The sequence below is a fragment of the Bubalus bubalis genome, chromosome 17 (assembly GCF_019923935.1).
Source record: "Bubalus bubalis isolate 160015118507 breed Murrah chromosome 17, NDDB_SH_1, whole genome shotgun sequence".
Taxonomy (NCBI): Eukaryota; Metazoa; Chordata; class Mammalia; order Artiodactyla; family Bovidae; genus Bubalus; species Bubalus bubalis.
Genome location: NC_059173.1, coordinates 19,257,045 through 19,277,657, shown reverse-complemented (window position 1 = coordinate 19,277,657; position 20,613 = coordinate 19,257,045). Strand labels below are relative to the sequence as shown.

Here is a 20,613-nt window from a genome sequence, read left to right as displayed (position 1 = left end):
GCCCTCTGGGGCCTGGATCCGGAGGACGCTGACGGTGGGACCGCCCAGGGCTTGGGGGAGGGCCCGGGAGTTTGTGCAGTGCTGTCCACAGTACTTCCTGAGGGGATGGAGATGTTCTATCTCGTGTGTTGTCAACAAGGGTAGCCACCGGCTCCACGTGGATGAGGAGTGGTTGAAATGTGGCTAGTGAGACCAAGGAAATGAATGTGCGCTTTTATTTTAACCAATTTAAACTGAAATAGCCATGTGTATTTAGCAAAGCTGCAGTATAGAAGTCAGCTGCATTTCTATACACTAGCGATGAACATACTGAGAAAAAAATTAAGAAAACAATTCCACATAAAAAGCATAAAAACATAAGCATAAAAAATACTCAGGAATAAATTTAGCCAAGGAAGTGAAAGATTTGTACACTGAAAATTACAAAACACTGCTCAGACAGACTTTTTGACACAGTAGGAGTGAAAGATGGTGGGATGATTTGAGAAAGTACAATTGAAACATATATACTACCATATGTAAAATAGTTAGCCAGTGGGCATTTGCTGTATGACTCAGGGACCCTGAAGCTGGTGATCTGTGACAACCTAGAGGAGTGGGGTGGGGACGCAGTGGGGGGTTCAAGAGTGGGGGCCAAACATACATATCTATAGCAGATTCAGGTTGTATGGCGGAAACCATCACAATACTGTAATTATCCAATTAAAAATAAAATACAACTAAAAACCTGGTGAGATTAAAAAAAAAAACACTGCTGAAAGAAATTAAAGATTATATAAATAGAAAAACATATTGTGCTCCTGGGTTGGAAGGCAATACTATTAAGATGACAATACTACCCAAAGGGATCTACAGATTCAGTGCAATGTCTATCAAAATCCCCAAAATATTTTTGGTATCTCATCCTAAATATCCAAGTATGACTGGTAACTCTAAGAAGTAAGGCAATTTGGGACCTCCCTGGTGGTCCAGTGGTTAAGACTCCAGATCACAATCCAGGGAGTCTGGGTTCAATCCCTCATCAGGGAACTAGATCCTGCTTGCTGCAAGTAAGACCTAGCACAGCCAAATAAAATTTTTTTTTAAGTAAGAAATTATTTTTTTCTGGGAGCATGAAGAATGTTGGTGGAGGGGGAGAAAGAGAGAAAATGGATATAAAACTGATAATGATGTGTCTGGCTGAGTGCAGTCACCCAGACCCCCTGCTTGGGTTCTAGTTCACACAAGCAACACACGTCCTTACCACAGCACCTGACACACAGTGCAATAAGCACAGGTGAACAAAGGCTACGAGGTTGACTGAGACGATACAGAGCCGCAGAGTCATCGCTCTTGGTGCCCTTGGCAAGTCGCCTCATGCAAATCAAGAATTCTGATAATTGCCCTATATGAAGAGCAGTTCAAAGCATGCTTCTAGAATAAGAAAAGCTGGGTGACTGTAGACCAATTATTTGATAATTAATAGCACTAATATTAATTCCACAGTAACCTCTTTCTAGCATGTTGCATAGATTATGTGAGATACCGCATGCAAAGAACTTAGCAGAACCTGCACATAAGAAGAGATTTAAAATAATAGCTATTATCACCAAAAATAAACTAAGGACATGGATGCCTGCACGATAAGTTGCTCCAGTCAGTGTCCAACTCTTCTCGACCCCCATGGACTGTAGCCCGTCAGGCTCCTCTGTCCATGGGATTCTCCAGGCAAGAATACAGGAGTGGGTTGCCACTTCTCCAGAGGATCTTCCTGACCTAGGGATTGAACCTGCATCTCCTGTGTCTCCTGCATTGCAGGCAAAGTCTTTACTACTGAGCCGCCGGGGAAGGCCAAGAACACGAATAGGAGTTTTTAAAAAGCTCTAGGGCATCATAACTAAGCTCCCGAAAAACAAAAAGGAGTTTTGACCTGGCTTCAGGATAACTTCAGGTGGATCTTTACAGGTTCAAATTGAACTCACCTGAAAACCATACTCCTTGGGGAGGTCAAGAGTGCACGCTGGCGTTTCTACTGCTAATGTCCACTTCCAGATGCAAACTTTCTGTGAGTGAAAGCAGACAGAGGAGAGAGAGAAGGTTCCCGAACGCTGCTGAAGTCACCTACGCCTCTCATGGTAACACAGTGACTTCTGCTAACTGAGCAATGCACAGTGAGCTCGGCCTCAGGCAGGGAGCCCCTGATAGGAATCTGCTCATCCATCCACCCAGAGAACCACAGATTCCGCACGGCTTGAGGCAGAGATGCTCACAGGGAAACATTTGACAGGCTGGCTGCCCCAGTGGGCCCCGTACCTGGATTTCGGCATCTGAGATGGTTGCCAGATACTTAGCGTCGCGGGTCATGGCCATGGCCCTGATGCCGTTATCTCTAGGGCAGCTGTCGAATATTGTATGCACAGGAATGCTGCAAAACACGATGGGGGACACCCACTTCAGGAACAGGACAACTGTGGTCCATCCACACTATGGAATGCCGCTCCGTCACAAAAAGGAGTGAAGCACTGACCCAGGCGACAACACGGATGAACCTTGGTGCTGAGGGAAACGAGCCAGACACCAAAGGCTACGCGTTGTATGATTCCATTTACATCAAATCTCCGGAATAGGCAAATTCATAGAGATCGATAGCAGATGCATGCTTGTTCCAGGCGGTTGTGGATGGAGGGTGGGGGAGTGGGTTGTGACTGCTGATGGTTTCAGGGTTTCTTTTCGGGGAGAAGGAACCAGATAGAGGCGATGGCTGCCCCTCACTGTGATTACACGCAATGCACTGAATTGGCATTGAGTCTCAATTACTCTTGAGATTTCCCTGGGGGTCCAGGGGCTAAAACTCTGCGCTTCCACTGCAGGGGGCCCAGGTTCAATCCCTAGTTGGGGAACTAAGATCTCACATGTTGCATGGTGGGGCAAAAAATAAATAAAATAAAGTGGTTACTTTTATGCTACATGAATTTTGGTGGTAGTGGTTTAGTCACCAAGTTGTGTCCAACTCTTTGCAACCCCATGGACTCGTAGTCTGCCAGGCTCCTCTGCCCATGGGATTCTCTAGGCAAGAATATTGGAGTGGGTTGCCATGCCTTTCTCCAGGGGATCTTCTCAACTTAGGGATCAAACCCCATCTCCTGCATTGCAGGCAGATTCTTATACTGACTGAGCCATACATGAATTTTGCCTTAATTAAAAAAAAAAACTCCCCTCTAATCTGGCCCTTAACATTCCTCAGCCATAAAAATGAATGCTTTTGAGTCAGTTCTAATGAGGTGAATGAACCTAGAGCCTATTATACAGAGTGAAGTAAGTCAGGAAAAAGAAAAACAAATATCATATATTAACACATATACATGGAATCTAGAAAGATGATAGTGATGAACCTATTTGCAGGGCAGCAGTGGAGATGCAGACATAAAGAACAGGCTTGCGGACACAGAGGATGGGAAGGAGAAGGGGGGATGAATGGAGAGACTCGTGGGAAACATATACACTACCATATATAAAATAGATAGCTAGTGGGAATTTGATGTATGACTCAGGGAACTCAAACCAGGGCCCTGTGACAACAGGGTGGGAGGGAGGTTCAAGAGGAAGGGGGCATATGTATATTTATGGCGGATGCATATACTGATATACAGCAGAAGCCAACACAATACTGTAAAGCAATTATTCTTCAATTAAAAATAAATTAATTTTTAGAAAAAGCTCAGGGCAGCATGTAAATGTGCTATTTGTTCCCTGTCTGAGCTCGAGTCTCTCCTTGGTTATCAAGGGCCAATTTTGGGCCAGGAGTGAAGGATGAGAACATGAAACAAGCTGCCTTGGACACCATCCCAGCTCACAGGAAAGCCGCAACCTCCCCCAGAAGGGGGAGAATAAACAAGCATAGGCTTTCTCCACAGCAGCTTAGCTTCATGTGTCAAAGTCTTCAATGCGCAGATCCTAAGGGCCACCAGTTTCACTTCTACAACTTGTTTTTTCCCTAGAGAAATAATAGCAAAAGCAAACAGAGATAAATGCCAATTCATATTCCTTGCAGCACGGCTTTCACAGCAAAAATTTGGAACTACCACAGATATCCATTGCATATGGGGTTTATTTAACAAATAGCATGGTAAAACCATATAAAGAAAAAAATGTCACCTTCAAAAAGAATGAGGTAGATTTGAGAAAATGACTAAAATTTTGTGGAAAAAGCAAATTGCAAAGCGGTATATGTAGCATCATCCTGAGTGTGTGTGTGTGTGAGTGAGTGTATGTGTGTGTGTGTTTATAAGTAAAAAAAAATCTGGAGGAATGAACTGCAAACCACATGGTGACTCCAGATATAGGCTTGGGTGAAGGGGGACTTTCATTTTTTTTTTAATTTCTACATGTTTGTATTATGTCACTGACAACACTTTAGAACTGTATGAAGCAGACAAAGCCTTAACACATGCAGAATTTAATTAGACAATATATGAATATCTGAGAGAGTCAAAGTAACAAAAGAAACAGTTGAAGAAATGATGGAAGTGAGTTGTGATGTGGGGGAGGCCCTGACCTCCACTGGAAGAGTGGGTGGTAGGAAGACTTAATCCAGATACATGGGCTGTGTGGATCCATGGTTTTTCTTTTTTATTACTTACTTATTTGGCTGCACCAGGTCTTATCTGCAGCACGTGGGATCTTTGATATTCGTTGTGGCATGCGGGATCTTTAGTTACAGCACATGAATTCTTAAATCTCAGCATGCTAGATATAGTTTTCTGACCAGGAACTGAACTCAGGACCCCGGCTTTGGGAGTCTTAGCCACTGGACACCGGAGAAGTTCCCGCAGTTGGTTTTTCATAATGGAGACCTTAATGTAAACAGGCCTCAGTATGTCACACTGGTGTACCAATTGGCTGGAACCAAGTCCACACGCTGGCTGAGGGCCTGTCTGGTTCTCTGTCACTTGAGAAATTTTATGCCACTGAGAAGCAGCCCCCAAAATTCCCTTGAGAAGGGAGTTCTAAAGTTGTTAGGAATGTCCTTTGTGGGGAAATGTCTCTCATCTCTGGAGATAGAATTAATGTAGAGAAGATGAAGTCAGCTGGACCTGTGCTGTTAACGATTGTGATAAAAGATTTTTTTTTAAAGGACTGAGTCATGTTTAAGAGAATTTAACATATCAGAGTCTCTGATATGTTAACAGATTAATTTGTGATTCTAATTTACAGTCTGTAGTTGATTTAGACTTGTGATTTCAAATTCAAATTGTATTAGGTTTATAAACAATATTAGAACACTTAAGAGAACTTAAGACTTGCCACATTTATGTGTGGCTTATTGCCATATTTATGTCTAGTTTATTAGATTTATGAGAATTACTTAAGTACTGATGAAGGATTTATTTGTTAATCAGACTACTAAAGAACTTAAAGATGAAAATGAATATATTCTATTTCTAAATGCAGTTTACAATGCTTAAAAGGACATAATAACAAAATTTGTGAGACCAAACACTAATCAGAGCCCCCCTTATAGGAAATTGCAAAAACATGCTAGATTTGCAGAGTTAGGATTCAGGTGAACTAATATCTCAAAAGAAGAAGTACGGTTTATCACTTTAATAAATGAATATTAATTTTAACACCAAATATCCTTTCTGGGTTCCCCAAGTCATCATTTGCAATATCATAAAACTCATTATCGATGAATCATTTGCATTGTTAACCAGAGACACACTTTACTTTGCAGTAAAGAAAAAAAATTACTGCAGAGTCACCCCCAGTCTAATGGGGGAGACAGTTCTATAAACAAATAAAAAGCAAAGGACAAACAGTTTGAAAGGAGGCCCGCTCTGCCTGGGCCAGGGGAGCTGTCGGCAAAGGGTCAAGAGAAGAGACACAAGAGAGAGCCCCGCCCGTCCTGCCTCAGGAGGCTGTGTCATGACTCTCAGCTGAGAAGCATGTCATTGCTACAGATGACCGCTAGGCACACAGACGGGGATTGTGGCAGAAGTGTTTGCGTGGCTAGTGTTTGAGGTGCGAATCCCCTGCAACAGGGGCTGAACTGGCAATGAGCAGTCCCTGGAGGGTTCTCAGTAGGGGAGCAACACGATTGGATTTTGCATTTGGCTCAAAGATCAAGCTCAAAATGCTGTGGAGAGGAACTGCCTTGGATACAGTGGTTAAGACTCTGCACTTCCACAGCAGGGCCTGTGGGTTGGATCCCTAGTCAGGCAACTAAGATCCCACATGTCACATGGCCAAAAAAATAAATTAAATAAGATCTTAAAAAAAAAGTTGTGGAGGAAAACCATACGATGCTGTTGGCCACACATGTGTATTTAATACAACAGCTAATATTCTGGAACAAAATGTTCCAAATTGACTAGAGGACTAGGATTGGAGATGGTGGCCAAAGGAGACTAGCTCCCAATTAAAATGTATTAAAATAATTTAAAAAAATCAACAGATGAATGGATAAACAGAATGTATATTCATGCAATGGAATATTAAATGGATATAAAAAGGAATGGAATACTGATTCATGCTACAACATGGAAGAATTTGGAAAATATTATGCTAAGTGAAAGAAGCCAGACACAAAAGCCACATATTATATGACTGTATTGACATGAGATGTCCAGAACAGGCAAATCTACAGAGATAGAAAGTAGATAAGAGGCTACCAGAGGCTGAGGGGCGGGAGAGTGAGCAGTTCATTCCTTCAGGTTTTCTGGTTGGGCGATGCAAGTGTTCTGCAAATGGTGGTGATGATTGCTTAACATTGTGAATGTAATTAATGCCAGGAAATTGTATGTGTAAAAGTAGTTCAGGAGCTTCTCTGGTGGTCCAGTGGTTAAGATTCCATGCTTCCACTGCAGGGGGCGAGGGTTTGATTCGTGGTTGGAGAAGTTCCACATGCCCCGCAGTGTAGCCAAAAATAAATAACTAAAAGAAAAAGTAGTTTGGTGCCATGAAGGGTGGGTTGAAGAGCGAAACTGCAGAGGGGGCAGGAGAGATCCAACAGGAGGCTTTTGCAGTGGCTCAAGCAGGAGAGGATGGGCGGAGGCAGAGGTTATTTGGGGGCAAAGGCACAGGACTTTTGGACAGTTTGGCAGGGGAGGCCCAAGGGACCGGCAGGTGGAACCCCCTCCCACAGTACCCCCTCAGCAAACACAGGATACACTGAGAGTAAGATGGTCTGGCTTCAAGCCCTGGGTGTGCTCCTGCCCGGCTGGAGAACATCACCAACAGCACCCGCATCCCCTCATGCCGCAGCTAAGGAACGGCCAGAGGAGGATAAGGCTGAGAGGGAAAAAACAGCACTGGGCGGAGAACCAGGGGCACATGGTGTCAGAGGAGACAAGGGGAGTGAAGGGTGTTGGAAGCCACTGAGCGGCCAAGCGAGGTAAGGACTGTGGATAGGTTAACACAGCCCTATGGATGCCACGGGCCACCCGGAGGAGGGAAGTTCCTGTGTCCAGAAATTCAACATAACTTCTTCCTAACCTTCCTCTCCACCTGGACTCGTCTAACCCACCTCACCTCTCCCCACCCAACCCCCAACACCCAATCAAGCCCTTACAATCTTGTCAATGAAACTGACACTGCTCTCTGTCTCTAGGACCAGGAATTTCGAAAGGACACACATCTGTGAGCATCTGCCCTGGGCCAGGGACTGTGCTCTGGATCTTCATAACAATCCTGTAAGGTGAGTAGCGTAGGTCAGATGGTGCGCCCCTCAAAATTCACTCCACCCAGAAGCTCAGAATGTGACCTTACATGGAATCAGAGTCTCTGCAGGTCTAATTAGTTAAGATGAGGTCATACTGGCTTAGGGAGGACCCTAAACCCAACGACTGGTGGCTTTAGAGGAGAAAAGACCTTACAGAGAGATACGGAGGGGAAAACACCACGTGAAGCAGAGGCTGGAGGGACATGTCTACAGGTCAAGGGCCACCAAGGATGCCAGCGACTACTTGAAGTCAGGAGGGGAGCATGGGACAGATTCTCTCTCAGGGCCCCAAGGAGCTCCCTGCAGACACCCTGACTTCAGATGTCTGGCCTTGCGAATAATGAGAGAATAAATTTCTGTAATTTACGCCACCTAGTTGGGGGGTAATTTTTTTGTATATATATTTATTTATTTTACTGTGCCGAACCTTTTAGCTGCAGCATGTGGGATCTAGTTCCCTGACCAGGAATCAAATCCCAGGCCCCCTGCATTGGGAGCACAGAGTCTTAGCCACTGGATCACCAGGAAAGTCCCTGGAGGTAATTTCTTACAGCATCCCAGGGAAATAAAGACGGTATGATTAGCATTTTTTTTTTTTTTTTGCAGATGGTGAAAGTCACACAACTTCTCTGGGCCCCCCAGCTGGGTGAGTGTGAGTTGGCCTCCCCTCAGGCCAGTATGCCTGGTAGCATCAGTTGCTCAGTCGTGTCCAACTCTTTGCGACCCCATAGACTGTAGCCCGCCAGCTTATCCATGGAATTCTCCAGGCAAGAATACTGGAGTGGATAGCCATTTCCTTCTCCAGAGGATCTTTCCAACCAAGGGATCGGACCCAGGTCTCCTGCATTGCATGCAGATTCTTTACCATCTGAGCAACAGGGTTTCTGGGTTAAAGAGCCAAGAATTGTCCATGGGAAATTCACCAAAGTCATGTCACTCCCATGGGCCTTGAGGCAGGAAGACAAGCTCTCCTGGGACCCTTGCACCTTGTCCTGCATCCCAGCACCAGCTTCTGTATCCCCAGACCAGCATGCCTCATTTTTTGTGGGTTACAGTGGCCCGATACTGTACATAAACGAGGAGGAGGTGGCTCTGGCATGCCTACCCTGTGAAAGAGTCCCATATGATGATCAGGCAGTCGGGCCCTTTGTCGGCCGTGGCGACCCAGCGCCTGTCTTCGCTGATGCAGAGGCAGGAAATGACGTTGGGGTGGCCCTGCGGACATGGAGAGAAGATGCTCTGAGACATGGAGGGTGCGGCCCAGCCCTGGCGCCAGCAGGAAAGGCGGGACCCCAGAGAGAGACGTGAGCTCCCTGTCCAGTCTCCACCTCTGAACATCCGACTCCTGCCCACTTTCCCGGTGTTACTCTACAGCCAGAGGTTTTCAAACTTTCCCTTGAAATGCTTGTGGGAGGGACTTCCCTGATGGTCCAGGGGTTAACACTTCACCTTCTAATTCAGGGGATGTGGGTTCCATCCCTGGTCAAGGAGCTAAGATCCTACATGCCTCAGGGCCAAGAAACAAAAACATAAAACAGAAGCAATATTGCAACAAATTCAACAAAGACTTTAAAAATGGCCCACATTAAAAGTAAAAAAAAGTATTAAAAAAAAACAAAACACTCACAGGACAAGCTACACGCCCCACAAGAACAGTGGCTTCCTAGGGGTCGAGGCATGTACCTGACTCTGAACCCTGGTTGAGAATAAATGTCTGGGTCCTCCCAGGTCCCACCTCCTTGGACCCCCCTGCTGGCCTCATCTCCCTTAAAACTGCTCACTCGGGTCCCTGAGCAGCTCTGGAGCCAAAGCCTCCTTGCTGGCCTCTGCTTTCACTTGTATCCTCCTACAATCCTCCCCACACAAAAAGGAATCTTCTGGAAACACAAACGAGAGATGGCAGCCAGGAAACAACCCCTACTGCCCTCTTTCCATGTCACCCCCTCGCTCACTCTGGCCTCTTCTCTGGGCCCCACACAAAAGGCCTGAAAATCTGGAGCTTTCTGTCAGGGATGCTCTTCCCCGCAAAACTGCCCCTGGTTGGCTCATGCTCAGCCTTCGGGTCTCAGCAAAAATAGCACTTTTCCATTCCCTGCCTACCAGTTCAGAGGAAGTCTTCTCAGACCTTGATTTTTCTCTTTTAGAGCAATTTCACATACCCATTCCAGCGATTATTATAATCTTTATTTTTACGCAATTTTATTTTTTATGTATTTCTTTGCCTGTGCCAAGTCTCTAGTTGCCGCTTGTGGGACCCTCGGTCTTCAGGGCGGCATGCTGGACCTTTTAGTTGTGGCGTGGGAACTCTTAGTTGCAGCACACAGGATCTCCAGTTGTGGCATGCGGGAACTAATTCCCTGACCAGGGATTGAACCCAGGCCCCCTGCTTTGGGAGCACAGAGTCTTAGCCACCAGACCACCAGGGGAAGTCCCTAATCTTTAGTTATATATTTATGTGTTCACTTGGTTAATGTCTGCCTCTCCATGGTGGGGGGAACTAGGTCTGTTTTGTTCATGACCTCATCTGAAACGTAGTGGTTATGACAAATACATATGGAAATGAATGAATGGCCAAGGCCCCGCCCAGCCATCCCCTCTGGGGAGGCTGGATGCCTGCCTGGCTGCTGCCTGCTTTTCAGCCCATCTACCCCTCCTCCACATCCCTACCATCACACTGTCCCTTCTACCCCTGCTGCGTTCGGCGCTGCACATTCAACTAAGCACCAAGAAGGGCGTGCTGACTGTGTATATTTCAGGACTTCTAGGAAGCAAATTCCTGAAGTTACACCCACGTGTCTTGGATCCCTAGCAGGATGCTGAGTACTGGCTGACCACTTGGAAAAACACCTGGTGAAGCTTCTGATCTAGGCATTGACTGAGGAAGGTCCTTATTAAAATATAGGTCAACTGAAAGGGGTGAAGTGGAACTGTTTACCAGGTTAACTAGTAGAAATTCAGACACTGGAAAAACATTTGGACAGGTAAATGAAAATGAAAGGGGTCAAAAAAAAACATCCGGAACAGAGGAAGCAGAGTAGTGTGGGGACGGAAGGTGTGTGGGGCATTTAAGGAGGCACTTGGGGGTGTAAATAAAAACAGATGCTGGAGGGAGGAGAGGGAGGAGGACAACTGACCTACTTAATACTTTCAAGTTAGGAGACCTGAGCCTAAGACCCGGCTTCACCACCTGCTAGAGCAGCCTTGGGCCAGTCAGCTAAATTGACCTGAGCCTCAGTTTCCTCTCCTGTGGAATGGGGATATTAACACCCACTTTTCAGCATGAGTAGGAGGATCAAAGCCCTGAGAGCCCTGGAAAGGAGGCTAAGGGTTAACCGAGGTCTGAATCCCTGCTGAAGAGCTTCCTTTTGCGTTCATCATTGTCCCGTGGAGACAACATGGTCTCTCCTGACCCCATTTTTACAGAAATGTAAAAAAATACAGATGCTTTAGACTCTAGTTACTATAAAATTAGTCAACTGCTATTTGTAAATTGATTCTGATTAGAATCAGAAAGACAACAAACAGCAAAAGTTGTTTGCAAACAGAATTCGCTCTGGTCAGAAGGGAGGAAGGAACACGTGACTGAGATAGAATGAAGTTGGTCCTGGAAATAAAAAACAAAGTGCTGCATTCAAGTTAACGACAACCTCTTTCACCAGAAGAGGGGCCTCCAAACCTGAAGATGGTACTGGTTGTTCTTGAGGACGTTGTAGATGACCCCAGTGTGACCACTGGCGTAGAGAAGGACTCTCTCGTTTTCTCGAATGTAGTAAACGGGAAGGGAACTGTTCCACCCGAATGACCAGGTCATGGTCTGTAAGACAAAGGTAAACCAGCAGGACACTATGGTGTGTGAGCCCAGAGCTGGGCTGCGGGGCGATCCTAGCACGAGTCCTGGAGGAAAAGGGTTCACATTGTTAGGGGAAGCACACTGATTGAAACCGCCCACCCTGGCCAGGCACCATAGTAACCATCTGCATGAGTTGTTTTACGACAGGCGATCCCGATAAGGAATACAGAACTAATAAGCCACCACCAACCGGAAGAGTTCAGGAAAGGTCTAAAGGAGACATCACGTGTCCGTCCACTTCCCAGAACCCCTCTCACTAGCATCCATCTTGGCTGAGCGATGCATGCACCACCAGGAAAGACTCTGAATTAGAGTGATTGGCCAAAGACCACCTGGAAACTAATTCCATCACCATAAAACCTGAGACTGCAGAGTAGTTCTCCTGGGTTCCCTTACCCTACTGCTCTCCACCCGGGTGCCCTTTCCCAATAAAATCTCTTGCTTTGTCAGCACATGTGTCTCCTTGGACAATTCATTTCCAAGTGTTAGACAAGAGCCCAGTTTCGGGCCCTGGAAAGGGTTCCCCTTCCTGCAACAACATCATCAGCCAATAAAGAGACACCACCTTGGGACTTTGCTGGGGGTTCAGTGGCTAAGAATACACCTTTCAACACAGGCTATGTGGGTTCTATCCCTGGTCGAAGAACTAAGATCCCGTGTGCGCGGGGCAACTAAGCCCTCAGGCTGCAACTCAGATCCAAAACTGCCAAAAATATAAAACTGCCATCAAATAACAATTTTTTTAAAGAGAGAAACATCACCTTGAGAAGTCAAGAACATGCTACTACATGGATGACCCCTAAGAATGTGATGCTAAGTGAAAGCAGTCAGATGAGAAGGACCACATAGTGTATGACCCCATCTATATGGAAATGTCCAGAATAGGCAAATCCATAGAGATGGAAAGTAGGTCAATGGTTTCCAGGGGCTGGGGGAGGAAGTGGGGAGTGACTGCTTACTGTGTATGGGTTCCTTTTGGGGTGACAGAAATGTTCTGAAATTAGTGGCAAACGTTGCATAACCTTGTGAATGGGCTAAGAAACCAAACAATTGTACTTTCTTTTTTTTTTTTTTGGCTGCGTCAGTTCTAAGTTGTGGCATGCAGGGATCTTCGTTGGGTCATGAAGGATCATTCATTGCAGCACACAAACTCTCTAGTTGTAGCAATGAGGACCTAGCTGCTCTGAGGCATGTGGGATCCTAGTTCCCCAACTAGGGATTAAAACCCGTGACCCCTGCATTGGCAGGTGGATTCTTAACTACCGGATCACCAGGGAAGACCCAATTGTACATTTTAAAAGGGTAAATTTTCATAGACATAGAAAACAAACTTATGGTTACACAAGGGGAAAGTGGGTTGGGAAGGAGGGATAAACAAGGAATTTGAGATTAAAATATACACACTGCTATATATAAAACAGATAACTAACAAGGACCTACTGTATAGCACAGGGAACTATGCTCAATATCTTATAATAATCTATAAGGGAAAAGAATCTGAAAAAGATATACACACACACACATATATATACATACAAATACATATTATATATAACTGAATCACTTTGCTGTACACCTGAAACTAACATTGCAAATCAACGGCATTTCAACAAAAACAACTTTAAAAATTAAAAAAACTTAAAGGGTACACTTTACAGGGATGCGAAGAAACTGCGACCTTTATGCATCATGGGTGGGAGTGTGAAACGGTGAAGCTGTTGTGGAAAACAGTGTGGAGATTCCACAAAAAAACTGAAAATACAATCCCCATGTGATCCAGCCATTACACTTCTGGGTAGATTCCCAAAAGAACATCAATCAGAGTCTCAAAAAGATACGTGTACACCCATGTTCAGAGCGGCACGTTTTGTAATAGTCAAAAGGCAGAGGCAACCCCAGGGTCCATGGACATATGAATGGATAAACAATGTGTGAATATTACTCAGCTTCCAAAGGGACAGAGATTCTGACACATGCTCCAACGTGGATGAGCCTTCAGGACATAATGTAAGTAAAATATGCCAGTCACAGAAAGACACATATGAACTGAACGGTTCCACTTGTCTGAGGTACCGAGAAGAGTCAAATTCATAGAGACAGAAAGTAGAAGGGTGTTGGCAGGAACTGGGTGGGGGTGGGGAGTTGGCAGTTGTAGGTACAGTGTGTGTTTCACAAGATGAAGAGAGTTATGGGGATGGCGATCATGACAGTTCCACAACTCTATGAATGTATTTACTGGGTTGGCCAAAAAGTTCGGTTGGGTTTTTCCATAACAGCTTATGGGGTTTTCCCTGGTGGCTCAGTTGGTAAACAATTCACCTGCAATGCAGGAGACCCACGTTCGATCCCTGGGTCAGGAAGATCCCCTGGAGGAGGAAATGGCAACCCACTGCAGTATTCTAGCCTGGAAAACCCCATGGACAGAAGAACCTGTGGGCTACAGTCCATGGGGTCACAAAGAGTCAGACACGAAGGCAACTAAACCACCGCCACCTAACATGGTTTTTCCTTACAGAAAAACTAGAACAAACTTTTTGGCCAACCTCACAAAATCATTTTACATGTAAAAATGGTTATGATGATAAGTTTTATATTATGTACCTTTTAACACAATCTGATTAAAACTACGTATTTATTTATTTGGCTGCACCAGGTCTTAGCTGCAGCACATGGTATCTTTAGTTGCGGCATGAGAACTCAGTTGTGACATGTGGGAACTAGCTCCCCGACTAGGAATAGAACTCGGGCCCCCTGCATTGGGAGTCTTAGCCACTGGCCCGCCAGGGAAGTCCCTCACCATAATCTTTTAAGAAACAGTTAAGAGGGTGGATTTTATGGCATGTGATTGATAATAACTCCATTTAGAAAGAAAAGCAAAGATGCAAGGTGCTTACACAGGTATGTTTACTGTGTACGAATTCAGTGAGTTCGACACTTGTGTGTGCACTTTCTCTTTGTATATTTCAATAAAAAATGTTTCCTTTAAAAATAAAGGAAAGCCTTCAACAGTAAATAGAAACAACTTCCTATTTACCTACTCCCCAGAACCTAGAACCCAGTTCAGTAGTCAGCCATACAGTGAGCACTGACTGTTGTGAAATTCAATTTACTGAATGAGAGTATGTAGAATGGATAAGTTATAATAAAGTCACTAAGTAACTTCTTAAGAAAGGCAATTATTTAGCCTGAGTATTTGTTCCTTATTCACGATTCTCCCTTGAAGGACAAAGTATTCAATATAAAGAGATGAAATTCCCTTAGGAGGATTAAAAACCCCATGTTTCTAGTAACAAATAAAATAAAACAAAGTTAAAATTTCCTGAAATGAAAAATAACAGGTATTATAAATCTGACTATTGCTTTCAATTCAATAGCAGTTTGTTTATGCATATTTTTGTTTTCAATGTCTCTTACAAAAATTACAGATAAACTGTGGTACATGCATACAATGGAGTATCATTCAGTGATAAAAAATAAATGAAGGGGGATTTCCCTGGTGGTCCAGTGGTTAAGACTTCACCTTCCAATGCAGTGGGCGTGGGTTTGATCCCTGGTCCCTCGTGGCCAAAAAACCAAAACGCAAAACAGAAACAATACTGTAACAAACTCAGTAAAGACTTTAAAAATGGTTCACATCAAAAAAAAAAAAAAAAGAAAGAAAGCAATGAAGGAATTCTCTGGCAGTCCAATGGTTAGGACTTCCCACTCTCGCTGCCAAGGGCCCAGGTTTGATCCTTGGTCAGGGAACGAGGATCCCACAAGCCACAAGACATGGTTAAAAAATTAAGTAAAATTAAAATTTTTAAAATTAAAAAGAAATTGGCTAATAAGCCAGGAAAGACACAGAGGAAACTTAAAGGCATGCTAACTAAGTTAAAGAAGCCAATCTGAAAAGGCTATATGGTGTATGAGTCCAACTACACGACATTCTGGAAAAGGTAAAACTATGGAGACAATTTGAAGAAATTAATGGTTGCCAGTGGCTGGGGTGCTATGGGAGAGGGGGAGATGAACAGGTGGGGCACAGGAGATTTTTAGGGCAGTGAGACTACTCTGCATGAAACAGCAGTGGTAGATATATGCCATTTGTATTTGTCAAAGCCCAGAGACTACACAGCACACAGTGAACCCAAAGGTACACTATGGACTTCAGGCAATACTTACGCTTCCCTATTGGCTCATCCACTGTGACAGATGTACCGCATGAATGCAAGAATAACAGAGGAGACCGGGATGGGGAGAAGGCACAAGGGACTACATGGGGATGCTCTTTTTTTCACTCCATTTTTCTATAACCTAAAACTGCCACCCCCCGCCCATAAAGTCTATTTTAAAAATTAACCAAGGCTGATGTGGTAGAGTGTTTAAAATAATGGCTATATAATTAGCTACCAAAAATCAGTGAATTATATTGGAGCACAGAGATGAAATCTGGTGTATTTCCTTTCTGATATTTGAATGATACTTAAGGTTAAATGATGGACCATATATTTCTCCCAAGACAGACAGAGTGGGCAACGTGGCCGATTTCTCTCCTCACACTTCATTCTCCATTGTCTCCTCATTCCATCTGCTCATTTGCTGTAACTTATATTTATATTTAGATCTTTTATTGCGTGGGCGTGAGTGGTAGAATTATGGAATCAAAATTGTCTCAAGCTGCACCTTCTAGGAATGGAAATATTCCATATCTAGCTGGATCTTTTTTAAAATTAATTTATTTGGCTGTGCTGGGTCTTAGTTGCAGCACACAGGATCTTCACTGTAGCCTGTGGGGTCTAGTTCCCTGACCACGGATCAAACCAGCGACCCCTGCATTGGGAGTGTGGAATCTTAACCACTGGACCATCAGGGAAGTCCCCCCTAGCTACTTCTTAAAAGCCAATTTCTTCATGTGAGAGGGTTCGTTTGGAAACCTAGTAAGTCTAAAAGGCCTTATAGTCATCCTGGAAATTTATGTTCCAATTTAACAAATTAGTTATAAAAAGAACACATTCTTAACTAGACTCCTGCCTCCAGGTAAAACAACTCTTCCAAGATCAAAACTAGATGGACCTCACTCAGTAGTCACAGAACTTCCTTGAGCAGCCTTACCATTAACCAAAATCACACAGGACTCATACTCATTGCATTTTGCACTAGTTTTGACGTTTATGATAGATGATCATGGGGACAGTCACCTCTCATATTAATCTTCTTCTAAAACGTGGTGATCTGGAAAACAAAACTTGATTGTCAAAGCCAGATTTCACTATATTCGATAGTCATATGATTCCTTCTCATAAACTCATGATACTTTGTTTTTTGGGTGGAGATGGTATCCACGGTTATGCCTATTTACCAATGAGCACTTCAACTTATGACAGGCGTCTGGGATAAGGCAGGGGACCCCAAAGGAAAAGGAGGGTGCTGCGGCACATAGATGGAGAAGTATACGCACTGAAGAGTTAGGGGAGACGCACTGACTGAAGCCACCCACCCTGGCCAGGCAGCATACGCAACCGCTGCATGAATTATTTCACAACAGGAGGTCCCAATAAGGAACATGACCCTCCTTGCTGGCATTCATCTTGGCTGAGCAATGCCTGCGCCATCGGGAAGGACCCTGATTGGCCAGAGACAACCTGGACACTAATCCCATCACCATAAAACCTGAGACTGCGACCCATGTGGCACAGCAGTTGTCCTGGGTTCTCTTACCCTCCTGCTCTCCACCTGGGCACCCCTTCCCAATAAAGTCTCTTGCTTTGTCAGCATGTGCATCTCCTCGGACTATTCATTTCCGAGTGTTAGACAAGAGCCTGCTTTTGAGCCCGGGAGGAGGTCCCCCTTCCTGCAACAGAAGCACCTTTGGTGAGAGCAAGAAATTAGAAACAGCATAAACGGCCATCAATAGGGAAATAGCTGAATTTAAAATGAGGAAGTGGATACACATGCACTGATACAAAAAAAATCCTCTAAGAGATATTAAGTGGAAAAACATTTTACAGAGATGCAGAATATCTCACTGGTAAAAACAAAAACTGAAACACAAACTTGTGTGTGTGTGTGTGTGTGTGTGTGTGTACACGCGTGCGCATGTGTTTCTGTGTGTATAGATACATATTTGTATATGTACCAGAAAAAGTCTGGAAAGATACATGGTTATACCAAACTGCAACAGTAATCATCTCAGGAAAATGGTTTTGGGTGAGAGTGTGTTAAAGAACAGGAATCTTCACCTTTTTTTTAAAGAAAAAAGAAATAAAGGGTGAATTTTTTTTTTTAAGAAAGATAAATACAGACCATTTATTTATTTATTTGGCTGCACCAGGTCTTAGTTGTGGCACACAAGATCTTTGAGCTTAGGATCTTCAGTTGCAGCATGTGGGATCTAGTTCCCTGACCAGGGATCAAACACAGACCCCTTGAATTAGGAGCACAAAGTCTTAGCCACTGAACCTCTGTGTGTGTGTATTTATATATATATATTTATATATACATATATATTTTAATAAAGAGCACTTATTCATTTTAACAAAAAGAAGAAACAATAAAGGCAAAAGGAAAGGAAAAAGAAAGCGCCCTCAGAGAGCTAAGCAAACTTGCAAAGGGGGACAGCCTCTGCAAGTCTGGTTCCACAGCAAGCCCAAGGCTAACAGGGGCCCAGACCTGCGTGGTGGCTTTTGTCAAGTCCAGGGAGCGGGGGCCCTGGCACAAAGATCGCTTGCTCTCATCAGTGATATCACCTGATTTCTGATTAGTCGGCTAAGTAAGACCAATGTCCTCATGGGCTCTAAAAAACTCAAAGTTATTCTTTCTTTCAGACCAAGCAACTGCAAGCTTGAAGCTTTAACTCCACTGCTCAAAGCCAGCCACATCTACAGAAAGGAGGCTGTCAGTTTCTCCGCACTTCCCCTCGGCATCCTTCCATTACCACCACCGCCACCACCCATTCATCATCTTGTTAACACTTGTCAAGTGCTCACTCTGTGTTAGGAACTGCATTAAGTATACACACTCCATCACTTACGAATCTTCCAAAGGCACGGATCTACAGTGGAGAGGCGGGGGGAGGATGAATCCCAGGAAACAATTTTCAGAAAGTAGCAGATGGAGGAAGAAGGGGGAAAAGAAACCTCCTTTTCCTTCTCTTGGCAAATGATAATATTTTTATTCCTCGCAGATGGCGCCTCCCTGCAATGCTGTCAGTGGCAGCAAAGGCAGACTCCATTGGATCGACTGGTGCTTTTCCTGGTGGCTTTCACTTCTTCCAGACCTTTCGCTTATTGATCCATCTTGGGGTGGCTAGTTTTTAGGAAACTGTCACGGTTTGGGGAGCTGCTAAAAGGATCAAGCCAGTTAGAGGAGAAGAGGTGAGGAGAGGAGGAGAAAGAGAAGAATTGGTGGCTGGATGAGAAGTACTAGATATCAAAGAGAGAGAGTGGGAAGGGAGAGAAACAGAGAGAGGGGAGAGGGGAGAGATTTTGAGTCTCCCGCAAGAAAACGACACCCTGGGCTTCCCTGGCAGTCCAGTGGTTAAGACTGCGTGCTTCCACTGCAGAGGGCATGGGTTCCATCCCTGGTCGAGGAACTCCCCACATGCCTCGAGGTGCAGCCAAAAAAGAAAAAAGAAAGAAAGAAAATAACACCCTACGCAACAGACAAACCGCTGGCGGAATTTCTTTGCCTGCAGAACAGCACCGCTATTGAACCCAGATGCAGCGCATTCTGTCACACACGTCCAGCCAGAGCTCTGAACTGAACTTTAAAAAGACCCAAGTCTATGATTAGCTTAAAATGGATCTTTCTGGTGGCACTTTTTCCATAGGCATAAAATTCCCCTACTTCAAAATACTCTCAAAGCACTGGGGGCCATTTGGCAGCTTGGATGGGAGGAGGGTTTGAGAAAGAATGGATACACGCATGTGTATGGCTGAGTCCCTTCACTGTCCACCTGAAACTTTCACCACATTGTTAATCAGCTATACCCCAATACAAAAATAAAAAGTTTTAAAAAACAAACACATAAATGGACGCCACACTTACCAAGGGGTACATGTTGGCACTCTCCCTCCTTTGGAACAAAATGTCCTCAGTGGCAGTGGAGACCAGCGATGCCTTGGTGATCCTTGCTTTGGGCTGTGACTCTTTTTCGCTTTTCTCGCTGATACATGATACTCTCTTTTCTTTTCTCCTTTCCCTCTTTTCCTGCTCCAAGTCTCCCCTTTCTGGTTCCAAGTCTCTCCCTTCTTCTTCTTCCAATTCATCTTGGGGCCTCTGGTCGAGCTCGCCTGAAGGCTGCCTTTCCGGGAAACTAATCAGTGGTTCCCCAGAAGTGGTTACATCCAAATCCAGAAACTCTAATTGTGAGCCAGGGCTTCTTGGAAGCTCGAACGTTTCCAAAAACTCTGATTGTAATGAAAGCTTTGACTCGCTACCACTTTTCTTTAAAAAAAAAGAAATAAAAAGGAGACTGTGATGCCAAATCCAGTACACGCCACTGCACACCCTCATTTAGTCTCCTTTCTTTTGCTAATCAGCAGCCAGTCTTAGTGTTAGCCTCACACCAGAACTATGAACTGCTTTAAAAGAGAGCCTGGGATGTTTTGTACTCAAATAACAGGAATCGTGGGTGTGTCAAATTTATTCTCAGCTTACTAGCAGACCCACAACAGCAAAATTATTCTTCTAAGTGGCCTCCAAAACCACCACAAAGTCACAGAGAGTCACTTCTCCTTGGGGCTTCCCAAGTGGCTTAGTGGGTAAAGAATCCACCTGCAATGCAGGAGATGCAGGAGACTCAGGTTTGATCCCTAAGTTGGGAAGATCCCATGGAGTAAGGCATGGCAACCCACTCCAGTATTCTTGGTGGGAAAGTCCATGGACAGAGGAGCCTGGTGAGCTACAGTCCACAGGGTCCCAGAGAGTCAGACACGACTGAAGCAACTGAGCACCCAGGCGCACACTTCTTGGATCACAGCTGAGTTTTACAGGCTGACTCTGTTTAGATAAGCACACTCCAGCTAACCACTGTCCTTTAAGTCAGCTCTGGTACACACTTCCCCCAGGAAGATTTCCAGGA

The 20,613-nt window shown here is 44.6% G+C and overlaps 1 protein-coding gene across 1 annotated transcript in view; it reads right to left on the bottom strand.

The window, feature by feature from the left end:
* CFAP251 (cilia and flagella associated protein 251) overlaps positions 1-20,613 on the bottom strand; it is a 74,478-nt gene that overhangs the window by 51,134 nt on the left and 2,731 nt on the right. Inside the window, exons 5-9 of the mRNA XM_045163098.1 lie at positions 19,578-19,976; positions 11,376-11,513; positions 8,805-8,914; positions 2,293-2,404; positions 1,962-2,042 (exon numbers count right to left, since the gene is read on the bottom strand). Of these exons, the coding sequence (XP_045019033.1) occupies positions 1,962-2,042; positions 2,293-2,404; positions 8,805-8,914; positions 11,376-11,513; positions 19,578-19,976 (840 nt within the window). The remainder of the gene's footprint in view (positions 1-1,961; positions 2,043-2,292; positions 2,405-8,804; positions 8,915-11,375; positions 11,514-19,577; positions 19,977-20,613) is intronic.